The sequence below is a fragment of the Hippocampus guttulatus genome, chromosome 11 (genome assembly GCF_054856545.1).
Source record: "Hippocampus guttulatus isolate MCC_2025c chromosome 11, RoL_Hgut_1.0, whole genome shotgun sequence".
Taxonomy (NCBI): Eukaryota; Metazoa; Chordata; class Actinopteri; order Syngnathiformes; family Syngnathidae; genus Hippocampus; species Hippocampus guttulatus.
The window spans coordinates 18681394-18707114 of record NC_141271.1 but is presented as its reverse complement, the minus strand read 5'-3'; the positions used below and the strand labels follow the sequence as shown (position 1 = coordinate 18707114).

Genomic DNA, 25721 nt, shown 5'->3' with positions numbered 1-25721 from the left:
TAGACATCATGTTGCTCATGAGGAGGACAATAACGTCACTGTGTTTGCCATGACAACCGCTTTTGCCTTTCCTCACAGGTAGGTATAAAATGCTTGTTTGAGTTGTCTTTGAGTACTTAAGCAAAACATAATGGCTAGGCTGCTAGCTAACGTCAGCTCTTGGTCCATTTCAACATCAAAAGAGCACATTATGTCGTGAAAATGAGCAAACAACGTTACCTTAATAATGGTCTTTTATCTTAATGACGACACGGATTAGAAAACACCTTTGATGAGCCGTCAGTTAGCATCCATAGCTGTGGTTTTCAAAACCTTTACAGGCCAGGTCAAGTAAGACATTTTCTTCACAATCAAGCGTTCAATGCTCACCCACGACTCGAAACTATCAAGCCTGATTAATACTGCGTTTGTGGAATATGAATAAAGCAGAAAAATCCATCCCTTTTTATCCGTCTCAGGGGGCGTACACGGATATAACAAAGAAGCCGGTAGTTTTTCAAAGTAAAACATCTTTCAGATTCCGAAATGAATGAAACGGAAGGAATGTAAGTTATTTATTTTTTCTGTGCGGCCCGCCACCAAATGACCCGTGGACCGGTATCGGCCTGGGGGTTGGGGACCCCTGGTTTAATGTACGTATATCAAAGCCAATGTTGTGTTTTCCACCTTATTATTATTATTGTTAAACAACGGCTGTAGAGATAGAGATACATGCTTTTTTCATTGAACAGTGATGTGAATAACTTCACCTATTTTGGATTCTTCAGATATTCCAAAAACGAACGACTGTTTGGCTCAAAGGTGAAATGAGCTCCTGTACATTGTGCCTCTTCATATACTGAGAGCGATCCAAATGAAAACGGCTTTTCAGGAGACATAGCCCTATTATATTGAAAAAAAAAATTAATGAGCAGTTATTTAATGGACAAAAACAGAGCTTGTACAACCGGGAGGGGAGTCTTTAATTGCAGAGTGAATTTATTCCAAATAAGCAGATGCATTGCACATTCACACACGCACACATACTTGTGCTAACTGTATGTAAAAAAAAAAAAAAAACACATACAGTACGTATTTACATGATGCTCCTTTGCCATCAACATATCAAATGATAGATAACAAGGACGGTTTCTATCGGGACATTACAACAGTGAATATTGTATAAACAAACAGGCCTCTTAGAAAAAGGACCCACAGGAGTGTCCAGTTTTTCTTCCTGGGTTAATCTCATTGTGCACGGACAGAGGACCCCAACTCCCGGTCCCGGTCCAGGGTTTTTGGTTCAGTAGGCTCCAACAATGACGGCCTCGGCCTCTTTGGACGGCCTCCTGTCGGTCACCAAGAAGTTGATCATGCCCTCGGACTTGATGAGCAGGTTGCAGCCCAGGAAGAAGATGCCGAAGACCACGGTGAGGGACAGCACGCACATGACGGCGATCTGAACCACCCGCATGACGAACAGGCTCCTCTCGTCCGGGGAGGCGGCCGCCAAGCCTTCGTCGGTCACCACAGACGACAGGTTGCAGCACAGCATGCCCTCTGTCCTGTTGAACAAGCTGCCCTCCGTGTGGTTGAAGCCGGTGGCGTTCATGGCCACTTTTTTTTTTCCCTCCGTTCTCTTCTCCTCCTTTTCCTTCAAATCAGTTCAACTTTCCAAGTTGAAAGTGGTTGGGATGTGCTGAGGGTTGATCCCGAGCAATGAGGATGAGGAGGAAGGGACTTGGAGAAGTTGACACAGAGGTCTTCTGCTGGACTTCAATACTCTGCTCCGGCTTTGCATCTCGTGTGGTCTCCCTCGAAGTTCGGAAGCACAATGGATCACCAGAGAGAGAGAGAGAGAGAGGGACGTTCTGTACACACAGACTGCCTTTCAAGCACACATACAGGCAGGGAAAACACAACAAGAGCGCCCCCATGAGGCCAGACTGCTGCATGAACTCACATCTTGCCCTTTGCAAGCGGCTTTCCTCTCTGCGCAGGACAGTGTTTAAAGTAGGCGGAAAAAAGACATCACACATTTTTTAAAGTGTGATTAGGATTTGATTTATTTTCGACGAAAATACCAAAAGAAAGAAAACGCCAGGCCATTTTGTTCCAATTGCTCAAGAATTGCTGAAAGTAGCGATCAAGTTTGTTTTTTGCATTAAGAACTAAATTATGCATCCAGATGAAACATCCACATCTGGATTTTGCAGTAGACTTGGTAGTCACAAATCGGGGTGTCGTTTGAGTTTTCTCAGTTTACATCAAATGTGAAAAGAAGCGCAGCATCAAGGATAAAAAAGAAAAACATACATTCACTGCGCTACCTTAAAGCAGCTCCAGCCCAGTTCTGTGTAAAATTAGCACATGTTTTGGTGACATCTAGTGGATGTTTGAAAACTAGTCTCTGGATGATTTATGAATCGAATGTATGTTTTCAACTCAAATTAAATAAATTCTTCAAAATATGAGTGCCCATAACAGTATCTATTCCCCCCCCCCCATCACACACACACCCTTGCAGAGGCAAGAGGCAAAACGATTCTTCCCACTAAATAGAAACAACGTTCAGCGTTACAACCCGAACATAATTGAGGAAGCACGCGTTTGGCGGACAGTGTATTCATTTTATTTTTTTAATTATTATTATTTTTTTTAATATATATATACACACACACACACACACACACACACACACACACACACACACACACACACACACACACACACACACACACACAGTATATATAAAGAGAGAGAGAGAGAGACATTTACAATGATTAAATATTAAGGGTATTGATAACCTGTTGTATAACGACAATTACTGGTCTTTATTCCTATTTGCCATTTTTGTTTTGGATAGAAATGAAATGAAATGAAATTTTAAAATGGAGGCTCAGATCCAAGCCCCGCCTCCCCGAGAGGATTGCTAAGATTGACGTCTCTCTCGGCCAATCACAGACGAGACACAGAGACATTAGCGGGTCGATGCGGAGCTGTTCCATTGCAACGAATCTCTCCTGTTCTCTGTGCGCTGAGACTTCCAGTCGCAGCCGGGGCGCATGTCTTGACCGGTTTGGCATACACCACGAACCAGCTACGTTTTTGAAGGAGAGAACGAATTTGCAGCTACGACATCGCGCTAAGGAGTCCGAACAGGTACCGCGATGGTGGTCAGCACCTTACAGGCGACGACATCACGCCGGTTTGTTTACCATGAGACCGAGATCAACTCCGTGTGCTTTTGACACGCCACGGGAGAATTCATTCATTGCCAGTCCAAGCAAGCACTGACCTCTCCTTACGAGGTAATTGTGCGTATAAATCTGTGTGTGTGTGTGTGTGTGTGTGTGTGTGTACTATGTCGTGGTGACGCATGCACACTCTTTCTCCAGAGGAAATTCCTTCACGTTACACCATGTCTGCACAGATCATGTGATGGTAGTCTGCCATTACAGTATTTGAATGACAGAAAAAAAATGTAATGCGCAGTGACTATGCCATGCACAAGATGAAATGTTTTAATCTTCAAATGTACACAATGTATATATATATATATATATACACACACACACACAATGTATGTATATATATATATATAGTATATATATATATATATATATATATATGTGTATACATGTGTGTGTGTGTATTGGCTGAGTATCAAAGACGCTTCCCTCTGTTTGCTTAATGGACTTAATGGGTTCTGCTCCTTAATCCCCTCCCTCCTCTTTCCCGGAAGGGCTGGTAGACTTTGCTTTTTTTTTTTTTTTTCCAAATATTAGTGCCCATATGATGAATGCATTGTCTGGTCGTTGGATACTCAAAGTTGAGGAAGATGAATGTGCTTGCGTCCTCACCCCGCGGTAATGCATGAGAAACATCTCAATGCCTTCCCCCTTTTTAAGACAAGTGGCCACAGGCAAAGAACTTTCACTAATCAAGTTCAAGGCAACATTTGAAAAAGGGAAGGGAGTTTGAATTTTTTGTTCTTTGAGAAGTTGAAGCGGAACACCAATGGATGCACGACACAAGTCACCGAAAATCCAAATCAAAGTCACAAAATGGGACAAAATACATGAAGTTGGAACTTGCCGTCATAAAATTTGTCACATTGCTTAAAAAAAAAATCCCTTGAGAGAATAATTTTTAAAATATTGGGAAAAGTCTAAATTTCCAAACGGTCAAACTTTCTGACTGGTTTTGTGTCTTTCCCGTAGCATTATGCCGCCTTCTCAAACCTGTCCGGTCTCCTTCCAAAGTCCTCCTGCCATCTTCGGATCTCCCCAACGCGACGTCAGCACACTGAGCTCTCTCGAGCAGACGATTTGATGCGCCGCTTTGCCTACTGCAAGGTGGTCTTGACCACATCTTTGGTCTGGGTGCTGGTGGACGTCTTCTTGTTGCTCTATTTCAGCGAATGTAACAAATGTGACGACAGGAAGGACCGCTCGCTGCTTCCCGCCCTCCGCGGTGAGTCCACACTTTCAAAACAGGCTTGGTGTGAGGGTGGGGGGAGTGGGAGGGGGGGGGGGTTGAAGTGTTCACGGGGCTCACATTGCGATCGTCACATGAGCGAACCTAGACAACAGGTGGAGCGGTGACGCTTGCAAAGAGAGTTCAGAGGCCACACAAAATATTTGATGGCCAAAAAAACCCCCCAATTTTTGTGTCGAGCGCCACTTTAAGAACAGGACGTGATGGGAAATGGTATTGTGGGTTGCAAATGTTTTAAAATGATGGAATATAAAACACGACTCTATAAGGACGATACCAGATGAGTCCCAAATCGCTGCTGAGAGGCATCTCGGCATGTCTCAGATAGCAAACTGCTACATATGCTAAACCCAGTGGCTAATTCCATACTTTGTCTGCAGCAAGGTCCAAGTCAAGTCCTTGTACACCCAGCTACTCTCAACAACTACTCAAATATTCATACGTCCATCCATTTTATAATTCGCTTATCCTCAGGAGGGTCGTGGGCATACTGGAGCTTATCCCAGCTGTCTTCGGGCAGTAGGCGGGGGACACCCTGAACCGGTTGCCGGCCAATCGCAGGGCACATTGCGAGGAACAACCATCCACGCTCACACTCACACCTCGGGACAATTTCGAGCATTCAATCAGCCCGCCATGCATTTTTTTTTTTTTTTTTAATGTGGGAGGAAACCGGAGTACCCGGAGAAAAGCCACGCGGGCACAGGGGGACAACATGCAAAGGAAGGCCGGAGCCGGAATCGAACCATGCGCGTCTGGGTGAGGCCGACGCGCCAACCAGTCTTCCGACGCGCCAACCAGTCTTTCACCGCACCACCCGCTCCTCCTTTCAAGGCCGCCCTCTTTCTTTGTGTTTTGGTCCTCTTAAGCATTTCATTTCCCTCACATGCCCTCCGCTAAGCTGATTTCTAAGCTGCTTTTAAGGTCAGACCGAGGCAGAGCTGCCGGCAAGTGACACTAATTACGATCCAAATGTCTTCGAACATCAACTTGTTTTGCCTGGAAAGTCGACTGCGCGTACCGAAGTATCATTTATCGTCTCGCGCCGGTTGCGGTCCTAACGTAGACGACGCCTACTGCCCGGAGACGGCTGCGATAGGCTCCGGCACGCCCCGCGACCCTTGTGAGGATGAAGCGGATCAGAAAATTGGATAAATGGATATACTATAACAATATGGCCCCTTCAGAGTGCCTCGTTGTCAGTGAGAGAAGGTGGAAGTGCAAGTTTTTTGTCCCCCCCCCAGAAATACTAACATCACAGTCAAGCATGCGCCGGTGTGGCTACTTTTGAGCGCCTCGTCGTGTCCGCCACAGTCTCAAGCAGATCCCGTATACAGCATGTTGTCGCCTCAAATATGTACTTATGTGTAAGCAAAAGAACGATGCCAGACGAAGTAGGATCCATTGATCCAGGTCCTAGCCGTTGTGCTTCATTGATAGTCAGTTGCCTGTTGAGCGGCGCGCGATTCCAGCGCGTTCGGCAGACAAGCCCACAAATGTTTGCCAGCGGACTGTCGGCTCTCAAATTGCATCCTTCAAATTGAGATTTGTAGGGATGCGGTGATGTTCATCAAGGAAATCACTTGAGGTTAACAATCGTCTGACACCCGCGCATTCCCATTTGCAGGGGGTTGAAGAGAATCCTCTTAACCCCGCGGCCATGAGGCTAATGTGAGCTGCGTGCCCCCCTTTCATCGCAAACATCGCCTCTGCTCCAAGAGATTATTAGAGAGAGCCGGAGTGTCGTCATAAATCCACGGGAGTTATTTACATTGGGCTAATGGTGCTCGTCTAATGCTTCGCAGCGATTTGGCCGCGGGGGGAACTGTGGGCAACAAAGCGGCCTGCGAGGGGCCGTCGGGATCCTTTTTCCTTTCACGCGGTGTCCTGTTCGAAATTGGTGCAAATGTCTGAATACAAACAAAATGAGGGCGGATCGGTGGCGTCAGTGGTTAGCACGTCGACCTCACAGGACAGAGGATGCGGGTTCGATCCCGGGCCTGTGTGGGTTTCCTCCGGGTACTCCGGTTTCCACCCACGTTCTGAAAACATGCATGGCAGGTTGATCGAACACTCCAAAGGTGTGAGTGTGAGCGCGGATGGTTGTTTGTTTAGCGACGGGGAAGCAGCTTACTGCGCCTTTTCAGACTGCAACAAACAATTTTCTTATTTCGCGAGGAGTCGAGCTTTCGTTCTTAACCCAGTTGTTCATGAATGCCATCCTATTTTCCGCATCACTGCTGTCTACTGGAAATCCTCGCATCTTCCATTTCAGGAAATTTTTAAAAAAAAGGAAACCGCTATCTTGCCTGAGTTACAAAACGCCTCATTTCTCAACTTGGTATGACACCTTATATTGCTAACATATAACATTGCCCGCTAATTGCTCATTTAATCAACTCAACTATCGCTAATTTATGATCTCGCCATTGATTGAAACTGTATCATACAGCGCTAGCCTTCCGCAAAGTCTGCGCCGACACCCCGGACCAGACTAAAAAGCTCTCCCCTACTTGCCAAAAACAAACTGCAGTGGCAAAAAAAAAGTCAACCTGGATAGGCCGTCTCAATGAGCTGAAATTAATCCGAATTTAACTTTGTGGCTGGTGCTGCCTTTTATACACCAAAGCATGACAAACATCCAGACTTCAAATCTTGAAGCAACATAATGCCGGCTATTCCAGATGGAGGGGATTCAATTGGTTCATAATGCGTGAAAAGTGTCAGATGATGTGGGCACAGACCGATGGCATCGATTGGTGAAAAAAAAAAAAAAAGTGAACACCCAACGGCGAGGATATACAGTTGGGAATAAATCATACTGGAGCCACTGCAAGTGTTACCAGTACTGACAAAAAAACAAACAAAAAAAGTCCCATCGTTATCTTTACCACGCACAGATCGCCTCCCAAAGCCTTCCTCCCCTGAGCATTTGTTTTGGGTCTCGTTCGCTGGCGCAGGCGCGTCAGCTTGTTCATATGCCCGTTTGCGTTTCAGCCGCCATCTCCCGTAGCCACGAGGGCCCCGGCGAGATGGGCAAGTCTGTGAACATCCCCAAGGAGGAGCACGAGAAGATGAAGGAGCTCTTTAAGATCAACCAGTTCAACCTGATGGCCAGCGATATGATTGCACTCAACAGGAGCTTGCCGGATGTGCGGTTGGATGGGTGCGTGGCATATTTATTGCCTTGTCATCCATGAATAACAGGTAGAGGAAGTATGGTGCTAGAGCGCGTCTTAAGTAAATCAGATCACGTTCCATTGTCCGTCTATCGATGTACTTTGGCTCAATCGCGTCGCGGGGCACATCAACTGAAGGAACCCCGGGTTTCCGTCGTGCTTGACCGATTTGAGTTTTCACAAGGGTGGTCGCTGAGGCCTTACCAGGTCAGCTGCGCGAAGCCGTACGTCTGCCCGACGCTCTCCTCCGAGATGGACGTGACCGCAATGGCTCATCGGGGAGCATCTTAAAGGAATGACCGGGTCATCTCAGTTAGCTCCTCAAGGTTCTGCCTACCAAAAAAAAAAAAAAAGAGAGTCCATCCTGGATGATGCAGCTCCTCGCCCTAATCCAGTGGTTCTTAACCTTGTTAGAGGTACCGAACCCAACCAAGTTCATATGCACGTTCACCGAACCCTTCATTAGTGAAAACTAAAAATATGATTTTTTTTTACAAATTCAAGATATTAAAAAAAACACATTTATTAAAAACAGAAAAAAGTAAATAAAATGACATGGCATGGTCTTTTTTTTTTTTTTGTATGATGTACTATCACGACAGTCACACGGTGACTACAAAGCGAACTCAATTTCCCGCAGCACCGATTGGACAAGCAATGTCATGTGATCATCTGCAGCCAGCAATGGCCAAGCGGGCGTGTGTCAAAACTAATTGACATCTTGAGTCGCGTGTGTCTTTCCCTCCATGGCAGAGGCTCCGTCGAACCCCTGAGACCGATTCACCGAACCCCTGGCGTTCGATCGAACCCACTGCCCGAATCTGTAAGGGAGAGCCCTTATCCTTTTGATAGATAGTACATCTCTTTTAACTCATTCAGTACCAGCCAATTCTGGACCAAGTCGGAAAAGACGTCTAAAAACGTCTTTGGGAGTGAATGAGTTAAAAAAAAAAATTGCTCTCTTGTTCTTATAAAATGATGGATTGATTGACAGTTGGTTCAAAATGTCCGGAAGGAGGCCGTCCGCGGAATCGGGTGGCTTATGTCCGCATCGTGTCCTTTGTTTTGCTGGATGCTATGCTAGTTTGCAGAATATCTGAATATCTGGGAAGAGCAATTGGTCCCCTCCCTTATTCAGGTCAGATGTGGGTTTATTGCGCGTTTAAATCATCCGAATCACCTCAGCACTTCCATTTTGAACAATCCGCCCATTCTGTGCGCGAGAACTTGAATCGCTGACACGTCACCGTTTCAAATATCATCAAAGTGTAAAAGACAGCTCTCCTTCCCTCGGTATAAATATTGCAAGAGCTTGTCATTCCTTCGGCAGCCGTGTGCCAAACACAGCGACGGGATTTTCTGAATCGCTGAGTCTGAATGGCAATCACGGTTTCGCTGCTGGAGGGCAACCTCCTGGCCTAGTTGTGTCACTCATTCCTGTCACTCCGAATAGACGGCACGAAAGCAGCAATGCCGGCTGCTCGACTGACTTCTTTCACCCTCCGATGCTTCCACCACTCCCACTCCCGGGTCCCCCCCCCTGCCTGTCCAGACCCATAATGTATTCCGCACGGTCGTCCCGTTCGGCGTCATTGTGCGTTCACCTCAGCCGTCAGCGCTGATGGATATCCATCGCAACGAGGCGAGGACGTGCGCCGGTGCCGACGTCAACGGCTGGTTTTGCTTTTTCCACGTTCTTTCCGTGACATCGGTTTAGCAACGTCGAGTGACGCAAGATGAACACCGTTCTGTTCATACATCGGATTTATTCCGGTCTGCAAGTTAGACCGAGTGACTGCAACAAATGATTGGTTGAAAAAGAATCCGTTCTTTTATTCTTAAAACGGAACTTAACATCAACTGGGCGTACCTTCCAAGTTAAAGCGCAACTGACAGAGCGGACATAGTGACAATTACTGTTTCATAGTATCAACGTTCAAATCTTTTGATGGGATGACCCACCAGCTGCAAGACCAAAGTGTACCCGGACCACCTGCCCAACACCAGCATCGTCATCGTATTCCACAACGAGGCATGGAGCACGTTGCTGCGGACGGTCCGCAGCGTCATCAATCGCTCTCCCAGACACTTAGTTGTGGAAATTGTGCTGGTGGATGACTTCAGTGAGCGAGGTTTGTCAATGACACAAAACCTTTTTTTTTTGTTTACTAACGACGGAAGAACATTTTTGTTGAGGTCTTGCAAACCTACAATCTAAATAAGTTGACCAGAGTAGTCCAAAGCGAAGGAGGAGTTTTTGGTTTCAAGCGCTCCCTCTTGTTGGCGTTGCAGACTTCTTAGGGAAAAAGTTGGAGGACTACGTTCGGAGCCTTGAAGTGCCAGTGAAGATCCTGAGGATGGAGGAGCGTTCGGGTCTCATCCGAGCCAGGTTGAGAGGGGCAGCTGCCACCAAAGGGCAGGTCATCACCTTCCTGGATGCCCACTGTGAGTGTACCGTGGGATGGCTGGAACCCTTGCTGGCCCGCATCAAAGAGGACAGGTGGGGCTCATGTTGACTTTTGCATCATCGAAGATTGATTCAAATGATACAACATTGACCTTTATGATCAATGCACTGACTTTTCAGTTCCTAGTTTGGAAAAAAAAAATTCCCTTCAGTTACTAGTTGAGAAGAAATGCTACCTCAGCATCTGGATGGACACCGACACAAGTCATTGCGGTCGAGCCTTTTGGTTCGCGCTCCAAGAAGTCTCTTTAGACTTCCTGAAAATTCCGCACAAGTAATATTAATCGAAAGATAGCCTGACAACGATTTGCTTGTGCCACATCATTAGTTGAGGCACCTCTTTCCAGAGTCCAGGATGCCAGTGACCTCGAACACGCCAAGCCTTTTCGAAAATAATCGATTACATTGTCACGGCATTGGTGACCATTCGCGGATGGAGCCTGTACCAGGATACCCAAGCTTGACACACCTTGTATGATACGAGTAGTTTTCCATCTTCAGGTCTAACTCGCACTGAGCAAATTTCTCACCTATGGCAGAAAGTCAAAGCTAAGCTCGTGGTCCATTCAGATAAAAGTCGTTTCCGACAGTATCTGACAAATCAACAATCGGGGTCAGAATGTCGATCCTCCATCGACATTGTACTACGTATGATTTCCCGATAGCCCAACCCCCCCACCCCCAGACATGAATGAACTGAAGACCAAATTTCGGGGGCTGTGGGAGGAACCACCACACGCTCGCTTATGATTCGGTCGTCGTTGTTGTTGTAAACCAGGACAGCCGTGGTGTGCCCCATCATCGACGTCATCAGCGACGAGACCTTTGAATACATGGCGGGCTCGGACATGACCTACGGCGGGTTCAACTGGAAGCTGAATTTCCGCTGGTACCCGGTTCCCCAGCGGGAGATGGATCGACGCAAGGGCGACAGAACGCTTCCCGTCAGGTATGCAAAATGGCGGGCTTCGCATCTGACGTTATTGTTGTTGCGCTCTTAACCGAGCGGAACTCATCCGTTCCGCGAGGCTTTCTTTCCATTCGTTCAACATTTTTGTAGTGGCCTGTGAAATTTCCGTGCACATAGAAAATAGATTGCATGTTGGATTTTGCTTCAGGACGCCCACCATGGCGGGAGGGCTCTTCTCCATCGACAAAACATACTTTGAAGAAATAGGAAGCTACGATCCAGGGATGGACATCTGGGGCGGAGAGAACCTGGAGATGTCTTTCAGGGTGAGTGACAAAGCTTTTTTTTTTTTTTTTTTACCCGACATTCCTCTTTTTCAATTCTTTGTGGGAGTTTTATTTTCTTTTCCTGCTACAGCCGAGGCCGTTTGTTTAACTTGCTGACACCGAATGTCAATGAAAGCCCATATTCTGGCTTTTAAGCAGACTACATAAAAACGCTGTTTGTCTCGCTTTTTCGTTGCCGTGCCGCGTTTCCAATTGATTCTGTTAAGTGGGGAGGGGAAAAAAAAAAAACCAACAACTTGGCAGAACCCGTCTTTGAATTTATGGGAGTTGCACCACTAGCGCCGGGCTGATGATAATCAGCAACATCTTGGGTGTGTTTAATGAGCGTCTCAATCATGAGGAGATGGAGTTTTCGCTCCAAATGGCAGAGATTAGCTTCTCGCACACCTCTCCATCTCCACGGTGACAGTTGACTCTTGTCGTGGCCAGTCAGTAGGAAAGCAGAGTTGCTTTGACAAAAAATATTTGATGGTAAGGTAAAAATCTAACCATGAGCCCTTTTATACACTCAATGGTGTAAAAAAAAAAAGGATCAGTCCGATAATAGGCTCGCTTTGGTCGTTATCTGCTGATTCAGCCGATCATCGCGGCGAAATTCAAGTCGTTCAAATTCGATGTATGAAAAGACCTACAGCGGCTTCTTTGGCGGTCAAGCAAAAAAAGGGACTGACTTGGCGGAGCTCTTTTGGTGGCCAATTTCCAAACGGACATGAAAAGGACAAAAACCACGCCGCACAGAATCATTCAATCCAAATGAGAAATATGCGAAAAGGAGGTTTGACGGTCTACTCTGGTGCCTGCGACTTTGAGCGTGTAGAGCTTTAAAAGTGGAGGGCTTAGCCCTGTGAGTGACATGAGCGTCGGCGATCGAAAGTTGTCCGTAAACTGGCCAATGAATGACTCGATGCAACCAAAAGTGCCCGCTAGAAGTGTCTTGCTTTCTGCATGTGTAAAAACAGGTCGTTTTTCAAGTACGTATAACGTACAACCGTGTCATGGAAAAGGGGCGGACCTTTTACAGAACCAAAACTCAGAGTGGGGAGGCCATTTACCTAAACTGGTTTTGTTGAGACAAAAGGAAGATTTTACATGACAATGTTTTTTTTTTTGCCACTTGTCCGGTATGTCTGTTCAGATCTGGCAGTGTGGCGGTTCCTTGGAGATTGTCACGTGTTCCCACGTCGGCCATGTTTTCCGGAAGGCTACTCCTTACAGTTTCCCCGGAGGAACGGGCCAAGTCATCAACAAGAACAACAGGCGGCTGGCAGAAGTCTGGATGGATGATTTCAAAGATTTCTTCTATATCATATCACCAGGTGCCGACCATAAAACTCTGCTTCCATTCACCCTGTCAGAAAGGGATTTATTTAAATAATACGTCAATAAAACCCTGATTTTTGGGGGGGGGGGTGCTGTAGTTTGCACTGGTGTACAACAAAAGCATATTGTTAGCTAATTTAATATAGCCTACATCACAAGTGAGAACGTGTTGGAATTCTCCTGCAAATGGTGAAGGACAGACACAGCAGCCGGCGAACTTTCAAATGACTTCAAAACTTGATGGCCACCACTTGCAGCGAGTTGCTCCACACACAGAAACAGCCATCCAACTCTATACTCTCATTCACTGACACCCACGTCACTCACCAGGCCCGGCCCCGCCTTTTAAAGCCATACACGCTCACATGCAAAGTGGAACGGAAGCACGGTGACCCCCAAGCAGGCAAAAAATAATATCTCCACCAATCAATCCATGTTACTGCGCTTCGAAAAAAAAAAAAAATGCAAACTCTATTTTTTTATCCGAAAAATATTTGATAGCTTCATCCCAAAACAGCCTTAACATGAAGTCAGGCCTTTGCTATTAACAACCGCACCAGGTAACAATTGCCTGGCACAAAAAGCTCATTCGCCGACAGACACACAAGAACAATGTAATTGTGCAGACTGCGAGAGGAGCATCCATCTGTCCACTCGATAACGTGATTAGCCCCAAGCTAGGCTCCGCCGGAAATCTCAGCTTAAACGTTTTAGATACCGGCCAGCCTTTGAAGGATCATCGCTAAATCGGCCGGATCCTTAACTACAAATTGTGCCCTTTCTACTTCACCTTAGCAGGCGAGCTTACAGCGAGGTGGGGTTGGCGTGATGGATGAATGTTTCCGCCCAGCACGCCCCCTCAATGGCGAAACGGCTCCAGTGGCGGCTCTAGGGGGGAATGATGTGAGAATACCGTGTGTGAGTTTGGTCCCTGCGCCGCGCTGGTGATTTTGTGATCAAAAGAGGCTCTTCATCATGCGTGATGTGCGATGCTCGGAACAGATGCAGATCGAGAACGAGAGAGGAAAAGAGAAGAATTGTGAAAGCCAGGGGACAAAAAAAAAAAAAAAGAGTGGCCCTCATGGCTTTCATCTAAATTGATTTGCAATGTAATTTGCCCTGACTAAAGTGTGAGGACGAATGGAAACGGGAGTGAGTTAATACCCGCAATACCTGTTAAACGCCACTAGCTGACACTATTGGCTCGTATACAATTGATCATGGCCGCCATTTCTTTTAAAAGGGTCGTACGTGGCCCGGACAGTAATAAAGTTGAGCCGGAAATAAGTCAACTCACTTTATATTATTTCCCATGGGTACAATTGTTTAAGAATTGGAACAATTTGAAAGCGAGCCAGCAGAACACGACGGACCGCGTCGCCTCGCACTGAATCACAAAGTCCAAATTGTGCCTGCAGGGGTGATGCGCGTCAACTACGGCGACGTCTCTTCCCGCAAATCTCTCCGCGGAGCCTTGAAGTGCAGACCCTTTTCCTGGTATCTGGAGAACATCTACCCGGATTCCCAGATCCCGAGAAGATATTACTCGCTTGGAGAAGTATGAGATTTATTTATTCATTTTGCTTTGCTTTGTAGCGGGGAGGTTTTGTGCCATCATCATAAACGCGATGTTTTGAAAGACAACCCAGGAGGAAAGAATTGGAAATCAGACGGGCCGTGATTTGGCCCACACAGATTTTAACTGCCACCAAAAATTAGCCATGGCAGTCGGAACTCACGGCACACCATAAGGTGCTTCCAAAACTTGGAGTTGCAGTTCATGTGGGACATGAGGCCCATGTATTCCCCGGCATTCAACGGTCTTTGCAAGCTGTCACGTTCTGCCACGGGTCTGGTGACATGCTAGCCGTTTCTTTGGGTTCACTTATGGCACGTCCCGGTGTTTGACGTTGAACGCCGCTTTCGGGAAATTGAGTGCCGCCGCGAACTGCGTCAACATAAGCTTGTTTCCACATGTTCCTTAACTGTTTTAAATTCTGATGGCTTTATATGGCCTTGATGGCACACAATGTGAGGTTAGCATCTCTGAATTAGAATCAGGCGATGCTTTGTTTCCATCAGTGAAGGAAGCCAGAAGTTTTCCGGGTGGTCAGAAATGTGCGCTTAAGGCTTTGTGACTGTGTTTTGACGAGGACAGATCAGGAATGTTGAGACCAACCAGTGCGTAGACAACATGGGAAGAAAGGAGAACGAGAAAGTTGGCTTCTTCAACTGCCACGGCATGGGCGGCAACCAGGTGAGTGGGCGAGGACAGCCGCAGCTGCCGGTGCGCTTTCAATGGCTTTAGTGAACAGTCACAACCCCCCCCCCCCCCCCCCCCCCACGTCATAAACATTCGTGCGTGATGGTGGCAGCTGACGATTTGCAAGTTAGCAGCCAACCTGATTCTCTCACACACTCAAAGTCACACATGTTTGGAACGTGAGGATGGTGGGCAGTAATAATACACGCACTGCCATTTCAGAATGCAAAATAAAATGTTATCTGATCGCTCGATTTGTCAGTAGGATAATCGTTTCCAAAAAACCAAAATTCAATAACAAATGCAAATTCCACACAGAAAGGCCCTCGGTGAGATCTGATGACTGAAGGAACTTCACACACACATACTGTTTGTTTGTTTGTTTTTTCTTCTTCTTTCTGCCTACATCTGCTCTACATGATGCAACAACAACACAAAGTGACAAAACAAACACAAAAACAACAAAAAAAGCAAGGCTCATGAGAGCACTTGCCGACGGCTGCCTAAGCTTCAATAGGTCCAGAACTCTTCTTTGTGTAACCCCCCCCCCCCCCCCCCCCCCACAATGGATCCCGGTTTAACTACGAATATATAGTAAACTTTCTCCCCCTCTCCCTCCCTTGTTTCTTTCTGACTTTCGGGTTGAGTGAACGCTGGCGCGTTTTGGCTGCCGCTGCTCAACCCGTATTGTTTTGTGTTATTTGTTATTGTAAAGTGTCCTTGGGTGTCTTGAAAGGCGCTTATAAATAAAATCTATTATTATTATTATTATTATTACATTCTTGCTGCTGGAGGCTGTAAATTTCCCCAGTGTGGGACTAATAAAGGATATCTTATCTTATCTTATCTTATCTTATCTTATACCAAAAGAAAAAAAAAAGAAATGAAAGTGACACTACTGCTACTTTTCTTTTTTGTGGACTTGATTTCAGGTGTTCTCATACACGGCGGACAAAGAAATCCGGACGGACGACCTGTGCTTGGACGTGTCCCGCCTCAACGGGCCTGTCGTCATGCTCAAGTGTCACCACATGAAGGGCAATCAAATGTTTCAGTATGATGCCGAGGTAAGAAATCGGATATTTCCTGTATGACTGGAGGTTACATGAAATCATGCTTGGCTTGGGGATGCGACCACTAGGTGGTGCTGAATGTCAAATAGTTTTTTTTAAGCACACGTTTCATTGGAGCAGCTGTTTTCTCCTCTTGTGTGTTCTCTTCTTTCACCCAGTATAATGGCAAATGGGAATATGATTTTCAGGTAGGATCCATCACTTGAATGACACCTCCCCCCCTCCCCCTTTACCGCTAGTTTGTGAATCGTCCATAGTGACATATTTGTCATGGAACACGGTGTGGAGTCTTGGTGGTTGTTAGATTAGATCAGTGGTCAGTGCAAGCCTGTGAACCTTTTCCAATGAACAGAAGCGCTTATCATCCGGCGGCATCGTCACAGTGACACGTCCATTTTTTTTTTTTAGCATATGTCCCTATCATCTTCATGGCGTGTCGCGTCAGAAGTGTAAGTACAAGCGGTATGGTGCCATTTCAGAATGAATTCCATTTCAAATGAAGAAATTTTACATGCTGTAAAATGTTAAAAAAAATCTTTTTATAATGTTTCTGTAACTTTATGGAGTTGTTTTATTGGTCACTTTAAGGCCCCGTAAATTGGAGGACGGCGGGTTACTATATCGACGCCTGCAGTAAAGTACAGACCAAGATATCGTTAAATACATTCCCCCAACATCACAGTGAAACTATACTACTGTATATATATTTTACTCAATAAAATTGAAAAAAAAAAAAGACAAATGCTATTAAGTTAACTTAATGTTTTTGCAGAAGTCCTTACTTTGATTTGGATGAATCATTGTTTGACCCTTTCATGGACAGCGGTCACTACAATGGAAAGCTTCTCATGCGATCGGGTTACAGGGCGCATTGAAAGGGTTAAGGACAAAATGTAGAAGCACCGCCACTTGTCTGTGTCTCCTCCTCCGCCTTCCTCCACATTAAATCATATTGTAATCCATTTATTTGTTGTTGACTTGGAGACAGACGTATGACCTCAGCAAAGATCATAAACGAGTCCGCTCATCAAGGTCGGTGTGCGCCTTGAATACAAAACAGACAAGGGAACAAAACTCAGAATGTTCTGGAAGCGCACCGTCGGCCAACCTCCATCGGAAAAGTCTCACGGAAATGACAAACAGAAATGCCACAAAAAAGGATAAAGACTGAAGAAATGCTGATCCCGTCTCAAATTTACTCACAAATGTACTTTCAAGAGCTAAGCCACGATGTCGTGTGCGCGGTGCTGTATATTGCTACTTGTGTCGTGCTTTAAAAAAAAACAAAAAAACAACTGCTCTTTTTTGAATACAGCCGCAGCGTTTCACCGCCCGTTGTTATTTTTAGCCAACGTGCGTCCGGGAGTGGCTGCGGTCCTGTGGGGGCTACGCTAAGCATTTGCTCCCCTGAATTTCCTTCCTTCCTATTCATGAATTGTTTTCACCTTGGGCCACAATTCAGTTACTTCAAATTACTTTGAATTTATCAGTCACATTTTCTATGGTCGAATGTCAACCCTAAAAGGAGGCGGATGGTGCAAATCCCAGTAGAACGTTGATATTTTGCACACCACAGGCGCGGAGGCGCATGGCTCCCACGGGCACTTGATCAAACCAGACATTGTGTCGAAGATGGCATTAAATGCTCCTCGGAGTATTGATGTGGAGTTTGTTCGGCTATTTTTAGAGGCCTGATTCCCGGTGGGAACGCGGCGTATTTGTTGTGCAGTAGGGAAGGGGTAACCGTTTCCATAAGAAAGGACGAATTTAGTAGGGCACTTTTATTTTGGAGAAGACACGAAATGCCAAGAGTATGTCGGGATTTGACAGCATTTCTTTGATTGACCACTGGGGGAAAAAAAAACTACCAACGGTTGTTTCTTGAATACAGAGTGGAGACACTCGATTGCGCCTTTTGAATGTTTCAACACGCGATGGGTCAGCAATCCGTTTCACACAGTCTAAGATTTTGCCACTAGTCGGTTTTTAAGGCCTATCTGAGGTTCCAAGAGAAACATGGATTAAAAAAAAAAAAAAACTTGTTCTTTGGTTTGACTCCCAAACGGACTGTGGGGACAGAAGAAGATTGTTCTTGTTTCGAATTTCCCTCACGGGGTGAACTTAACATGAGCCCATTGATTTCTCAGCCGTGTGGGTTCCCTTAAGAATATCGAATCAATAGGATCACACCTCTGAAGAAAAGCTTGACATTCGACTTGGTTCGGGGAGGTTGGCCTTTGGATCCCCAGAGACACGCTTATATTTTTTAGACTTTTAACAGATTTTTATTTTTTGTCAAACTACGAGAAAAGGAATCCCCAGCGAAGTTTGCCGCCATTGGGGGTGTATCTGTCTCCCGGACTGTGAAAGTGGGTTGAAAGGTAGCCTTTCCCACCAGAAAGGAGGATGAGCAGCACCTGTTGTGAGAATGCCCCGAAGCGCTTCACCCTCCCGCTGTCACTCAACCATCGGCAGACGCTTTCCAAATATGGAATATCATGATGTTTCCGCGTTCCCGCCTGAATAAACTCGGTCCACCAAGTGCCTGTTCCAGCAGATGCGCTTTCGGCCGTGTCCAAGACCCAGAGCGGTTGAGCTCTTGGCAATTGATAAACTCGGAGTGGGCGTGTATACGGGGGGCATTGAGAAAAATTTAAAGGTGACCCACTTTTTAGTGTCAACTGGACCAGGCTCCTTTTGACGGAGGCCCGCGAATCAAAGGGGAGGCCTCGCTGAAATGAGGTATCTCCGCATTGTCGCCCCGTGTTCATGTTCCAGTGGGGCACAACTTAATATTGGGATACATTTCTCCATAATCATGACTTTTTCTTTCGCTTCCAACACCAGAAGAACAAAAAGTATAGGAGCTGCTGTAAAGGCAGCCACTCTCGCGGTGCCATTGTGAAGTCATAATAACCTAACAAAATCATTTTGTTGTGGTCAAAAGTCGTTATTTTATTGAGAATATTTGAGCGAGACTGTTTTATTTTTTTCTCCCAAGACGTGGAAACGCACGGGCATTAGAGGTGGCTAAAAATATTGATGTATTGCAATATTCCACCCCCAATTCAATATCACCTTGAATTGGTGGACCTTATTTCAAGGCCTCGGAAGACAAACGGACAAACATATTGCTCTACAAGCAGACAGGTGGAGTTGATGACCCAGACGATCTGAATACCATGAAACTGCTTCGTGCCCCCCCCCACCCAAAGAAAAAAAAAATCAAGGGAGGGATTTCCCAAGAGCTGCTGGTGTATATGAAGGCATAACCTCATCCCTCGAGGTCTGCGACTTGCAAAGCAGGCTTACATCCAACAGCTCAGTGCATACAATCATTTCCAAATAGCATTTCAATGACACGCCAGTCCTTCCAATTAACCCCCGTCGAGTGCAGATTTGCATAACTAACACGTTAACTCGCAACGGCTGTGACATTCGTGTTCTTTGAGCGAGAAAACTACGATTAAAAGACGAAAAATGCATTCAAAATTTGTGGTCCATTACGGAGGGTCTCAAAGTGATTTGCATTTTATATTTTATTTTTTGCATTCAGTATCGAAAAGACGGTTGGGTGCGAATGCTTTATTCATGAGGCCTCTTTGTTATTTGTTAGCGCCAAAACTGACACTAAAATCTTGTTACCGATTCTGATAACGTCTGTGGTTTAAAAACGATGGGGTTAAATGAACGGCAAAAGGGAAAAAAACAAATCTCATCATTTAGCGTGAAGCTTGCCTGACAATAACGCTGTGACTTGCCTTCCCTTTTGCTCGCCGCAGAAGCACACCTTTCTCCACATTATCACCCAGTCGTGTCTGACCATCAGCCGCCTCGAGGACGGCACCTTGGGCCCCACGGTGGAGTACTGTAACAACAGTCCCCTTCAGGCCTGGATGCTGCACAACTTCACACGGGTGGAGGTCGCAAGGCGCCTTTACTTCAATCCCACTGATTATTTTCTTTAAGCTTCGGCCTGCTCTGGACGGCTCTCGAGGTGAGCGGTACAGTATTTGTAGCGCTAAGCAGGTAGAGTAGAGTGGTAGAGTAGAAGCAGGAGAGATACCTGTAGCATAGTTTCTCAGAGGGAAATGCTTCTTTTTTTTTTGAGCTTGTGTATCATGTCCCATTGTACCAAAAATTCTGGTATGGAACAGAAGATGAGACAGGCAGCAACTATAGCGACTACAATTAATAAAATGGTTGCTTTTTTTTAATCGCCTCTCCAGCGCGGAGGTTACATTCCAGACCACCCTCGCAAGAAGTCAAATCCGCAACACAGAAATACCGTCTTTAAATCCACCCAAGTCATGTATTTTATTTAAAAAAAAAAAAAATTGAATTCATGGCACTTACCCTATTTTCCGCACGATAAGGCGCATCTTCAATGAATGGCCTTTTTAAAAACCGTTTTCATATATTTAGGGCGCACGGCATTATAAGGCGCATAGAATAGAATATGGGTGTCAAACATACGGCCCGCGGGCCAGTACCGGCCCCCACAGAGGTTCAATCAGGCCCGCAGGATAATTTAAAAGTGAAATAAATTGCATAAAAGACAGGTAATGAATATTTTTAAGAAGATGCCATTCGTGGATTATCCACTAGGGGGCACACTGTTTTGATCAGAGTAGAAGGCAACATTGTTTTGATCAGGGAAGAAGACGACAGCAGTCTCAATCTGTCACTGAGACAGACCCAACCCAGCAGACTGTATCAATGCGCCAATGCTTCTTTATACCACAACAAAGGAAAGACATGATATTTTGGTTATTCCTAGATGGCATAGTATGGTCTACTTTTAACGGGCCTCCACACTTGACATCTACTGAGGCCGTATGTGGCCCGCAATGTGAAATGAGTTTGACACCCCTGGAATAGAAGCTACTATAGTGGCTGAGGGTGCATTATGCAACCACTAGATGGAGCTACGCTAAGAAATATTACGTCCAAGAAATCGGTCCATCACAGCTGTTACCATCACTCATTTGGTTTGTGGGTTCGTAAAAATAAATAAATAAATAAAAAAAGTCGTTCTCACCTTTTTGCTCAGATTCTGGATTTTGAGTTTTGGGCTCGTATTTGGAGAGTTTCAATTTCACTCGCCAAACTGCGATCTGTGCTCACGTTGGCGTTTGTGGTGGGAACAGATCAACGCGCAGCCTATTTTGGTGAGGTTGAACTTTCGGTAGTAATCCGAATGGATGCTTTTCGGAAGCATTAAGGCGCCTTTTGCCGATGACCTTTCAAGGAGAAGGCACGTAAACAAGACAGGGGCACATCAAGCGACGACAGATGTCCCATTGAGATGGTTCAGCGTGTACGACGCTATCCGCGAAAAGCTTTTGTTGGCCTCCGCGCCAAATTAGATGCCGTTTGACATTTGTTTTCCCATCATAAATATTGAATGTTGAAAATCCGCTCGGACGCCGAGCGAGGTGAGCGACGCCCGCGACGGTGGAGGGCGTGTTTATTTTTAGCTCATTATTGTTTGTGTGCGAGGTTGATTGAAAGGGGCTGACCATTGTTTGCAAGTTCTTTTGAAGTGATCCTTCATTTTGAAGCGCGTCTTTTGTGGCGCTGGCCCTTCAGGCCTCTCGGGCTCGTTGGCAGCTGTGCACACTGTACGCCGTGCACGTGTTATAAAACCGACGAATCCCAATTATCAGCGGCATTCTGCCTGCTCATTTACATGCAGCGTTTGTCTGTTTTTGTCTTTGCGGCCAGGTGTCTCTCCGGCTCCGTTTACCCCCTGCTGTGTTCGAGTCTGAATGGTGTTTTGTTGCGCTGTTAAAAGGAAACGGAAAAAAAAAAAAAAAGATGGAAAGAGCATTTTCACCGGCTGCGTTTTTGTTGTCCAGGCTGGGTAAATTGGGTAAAGATCTCCCATGGCTGCTCGTGTGTTTCGGAGTCAGTCGTGAAGTGACCTGCTGTTTGATGGCCTGAATTGCTTTTCACTCTTCGTTGTTGTACCACAGTCAGCACGACGAGAGGGAGAGCCCTGAGCGCTCGCACCATTACAACCGATGAGCCTTTTGCTCGGCACAGCGGAGAGAGACAAAGGAAGTGGTAGTTTTTCCCAGAGCGGCTCCTCCTCCTTTCGAGTCGAACGCGAGAGCGCGTTAGGCAGGAAAGCCTTTTCAGCGGCTCCTGTGAGCTGCCGGGCCACCGAGGATAATGTTCCTCAGGGAACCATGGGGCTCATGGTCGCAACCTGTCCTCATTTAATTAGCCGGTCTCAGCTGCGCACACATTCGGCCGCCTGCTCCAAAGACACGGCTTGGTTCGCCCGGGAGCCTGAGATGAGAGTTTTCTCTTCCCCGAGAGGGGGACATGAAATAATTATGAGCAAAGGACAGGACCTGCACACACATATATATATATATATATATATATATTTTTTTAACCTGGAAAGTCTTTTCTCCCTCTCCTGCAATATTCCTCTGCCATCTCCATCTCTAGGATACTGCTCTCATTATTGCAGAAAAGTCTCCATAAAGGCCTTTAAAAAAAAATTAAAATTACATACTGGAAGCACTGTCACCATCATAGCACTCAGACGTGCAGACTTTTTGTGGCAAACAGTAGCTGCTGTTAAAATAATAATTCTGCGCGTGTGCGATTTAATTAGTTCCATGAACCCGGACTCACACCGAGGTTTTCCCATCCAAACAATTGGAAATGCAACCAATCCATTCCATTTATGACCACTTGCATCTCAAATCATCTTTCCCCATTGGTATGAATGGACCGGCCATTAATGTGTTCCAGCCTCCCAAAAGATCCAACAAAAACAATGGCAATGGATTTGGAAAAAAAATAAAAGAAATTAGTGGCATCTGCTGCTTTGTAGATCGACGTCAGAGCGCCGATTGCAGAAAAGTATTGTGCTTTATTGTTTTTGTAAAGTGTCCCTGGGTTTCTTGAAAGGCGCTTATAAATAAAATGTATTATTAAAAGTGCTGCTTGCCACAATATGGTTAGACAAACAAAGACTTTTTTTTTTTTTTCAACCTTAGAAAGGATGTGCGTTGGACTGAGTGCTTTTCCCTTTACTAGTTTCTGAGGGAGGGGGGAAAGGGTCATTTGAAAGGGGTGTGATGTTGAACAACACCTGCTCTCTTTCTTCCTCTGTTTGAACAAAAGATGCGGTGTAAAAAGCTCGGTCCTGCCAACTTGGTGATGTGTGCGCACTTCTTTTTATCCCGGCAGAGAAGGTTCAGCTCTTGTGCTTTATGACCCAAGTGCAAACATAGCTTAAGTGTCTCCGTGCGCACATTATGCCCCGACGGTTCAAGCACAATCTCACTTTAATGAAGATATCAAAAGCACAATGTTGCTTGAATGAAGAGCCAAAACGCCAGTTTGCAAAAAAATGCCCAAACTACAGCGACGCGCAAATCGCATGTGGTCAAATTGTTTTCCTGAGCAGAGACACTGCTTGCGATTCTATTCTGTCAAGTGAAGCTACTCCGGTGGGGACTGAAATTGTAAATTACTTGGGTAGAGAACTCACTTAAACGCTCCGCTCAGCTCGCTTGTGGGCCCCGGAGCTCGAGACGACGTGAGGAACATTCTCACGCTGTGCTTAAGCTGAACTCATCGCCTCAGCTCTGTTTTTCCTCATCTGGACATTTTAAAAGTGCTTCTTCCCTTCTCTGCCTCCTCTGGTGCATGTGAGAGAAATGACGGCAGGAAAAAAAGAGAGGCTGGATAAGGAGAGAAGAAGTAGGCCTATTTGGAAACATCATCTTGTGAAGTCATGAGAGTTTAAGTGTATTTTTTTTTCACAATTACATTTGATAGAGTAAGGACCTTCAATCAGAAATTTGAATTTGTTTTGTTTTTTTTAAAGTCCCTGTAAAGTGACTGTCATGATGGATTTGCCTTTTTTCTTCCCTTTGCTCTTGCTTCTTTTCATGGCACGCGCACCCGATGGCGGACAACGAGGCACGTTCGCTGTAAGCGGACACGGCAAGGACGCATTTTAGGGATGTAGGCATGACGAGCTAAGTTAAAATATTGCTTCCGTAGCATCGTGGAGTGAAGGAACTACATTTGTGAATTCAGGTATTAGTGGAGGAGGAGTCGACTGGTTAGCAACGTTGGCCTCACAGTGCAGGGTTCGATCCCGCCTCCGGCCATCCTGTGTGGAGTTTTTATGTTCTCCCCGTGTCTGCGTGGGTTTTCTTCGGGTACTCCGGTTTCCTCCCACATTCCAAAACAAAATGCATGGGACGTTAATGGAACACTCTAAATTGTTCCCAAGTGTGAGTGTGGGTGCGGAGGGTCGCACGTTTCTGTGTGCCCTGCGATTGGCTGGCAACCGGTTCAGGGTGTCCCCGGCCTACTGCCCCAAGACGGCTGGTGAGTCTCCAGCATCCCCCGCGGCCCTTTTGAGGAGAAGCGAATCAGAAAATGGATGGATGGATGGAGGTATTAGTGGATTATAATGCGGATAAATAAGCACCCGGGTGTGCACTGCCTCACGATGGTCGACATGGCATCGAAACGGTGGAATCTGGAACAACAGCTCAAGTGACATATCGCCAAACCTCCCGCGACTGACAGTTTGCATTGCCACTGTGTGTATCGAGCGGTTTTTGGGGGTCCACTGTGTACTCTAGTTTGTCTTGGGATTGGCCCCAGCTTTCCCGTGAGCCTCGCACAGGACAAGCGGAAAAAAAAAAAAATGTACGCCTCGATAACAGGGCCGTTTCCTTCTCTCTCCAGAGACTCACCCTGCTGCATGTGAACAGCAACCAGTGTTTGGACATGCCCTTGGAGGAGGACAAGATGGTCCCCACTCTGAGGGACTGCAACGGAAGCCGCTCGCAGCAGTGGTTGCTCCGCAACATGACCCTGAGTCTCTGATTACTCCGCCGCTCGGCCGTCTCACACCAAGTGCCGACGGTCCACGCCTTCATCATGCGGCTCCAGCCTTTACGCCGCTTTGCTAATCGCCTCCATCATCATCATCATCATTTCTCGAGAAACCCGCCCCGTAGCACCGGTCATCTTGAACTCTGGAGGACTTTCCTTTTCCAGCTCACTTCAGGTTCAAGAGCTGCTGCCCTTGATGGCGACATAACAAGCTGCAGAACTGGTCATTAAATCTGCCGCCGGGTGTACAAACACCGCTAGTCAAACCACTGCGTAGCTGCTGGACAAACGACGACGACGACAAAAAAAAAAAAAGAAAATGTCTATATGTAAATGTACAAGACTGCAATTCCACTGATGTCCGGGTACAATCGTTGAAACAACACAATCTTTGTTGACGTTCAAGTAACTCATCCTCCATTCGTATCAGCTCTTTGCAGTCAAGTGAAACTGCTCACTGTCCAGGGAACACACGATATTGAACGGCGGATACCAATGTCCATATTTGACAAAATATCTGCTCATGACATATCAGCTGGATTTCATATCTTTTTTTTTTCGGGGTGCGAGAATATTCACATGTTGAAATAAAGCACTTTGAATGTTCAAGTTTGCGACAGGTCCGAACCCAAAGGAGCAAGCGTGTTCAACTTGAGTTAAATATGTTCAAAACCGAAACGAAAATTGCTTAAGTTTTACTCAAGTGTAACATTTTCTGCATTTTCTGCTATTTTAACCTCCAGTTGGATGTTTTTTGAACAGTCCCACCACACATTTCACTTAAATGAATGATTAAATGA

At 46.0% G+C, this 25721-nt stretch overlaps 2 protein-coding genes across 10 annotated transcripts; one reads left to right on the top strand and one right to left on the bottom strand.

Moving 5' to 3' along the window:
- Window positions 1-944: 944 nt before the first annotated feature.
- Window positions 945-2971, bottom strand: rprma (reprimo, TP53 dependent G2 arrest mediator candidate a). Its single transcript, XM_086123625.1, has one exon. It carries the CDS (start codon window positions 1589-1591, stop codon window positions 1283-1285), a length of 309 nt encoding a protein of 102 aa, XP_085979751.1. The 5' UTR covers window positions 1592-2971; the 3' UTR covers window positions 945-1282.
- On the top strand, window positions 2942-25530 carry galnt13 (polypeptide N-acetylgalactosaminyltransferase 13). Of its 9 annotated transcripts, XM_086123624.1 has the most exons (14): window positions 2942-3141; window positions 4203-4455; window positions 7477-7645; window positions 9624-9790; window positions 9951-10158; window positions 10904-11074; window positions 11244-11361; window positions 12518-12698; window positions 14121-14260; window positions 14861-14959; window positions 15898-16032; window positions 16197-16226; window positions 19821-20035; window positions 24772-24919. In XM_086123624.1, the coding sequence occupies exons 1-13, from the start codon at window positions 2971-2973 to the stop codon at window positions 20004-20006; spliced, it is 2028 nt and encodes a 675-aa protein (XP_085979750.1). In that variant the 5' UTR covers window positions 2942-2970; the 3' UTR covers window positions 20007-20035; window positions 24772-24919. The 9 variants fall into 9 exon arrangements, with proteins under 9 accessions (XP_085979750.1, XP_085979741.1, XP_085979745.1 ...); XM_086123615.1 differs by lacking the exon at window positions 2942-3141 and having other exon boundaries at window positions 4312-4455; XM_086123619.1 differs by lacking the exons at window positions 2942-3141; window positions 24772-24919 and adding an exon at window positions 16447-16487 and having other exon boundaries at window positions 4312-4455; window positions 19821-20001.
- Window positions 25531-25721: the final 191 nt, after the last annotated feature.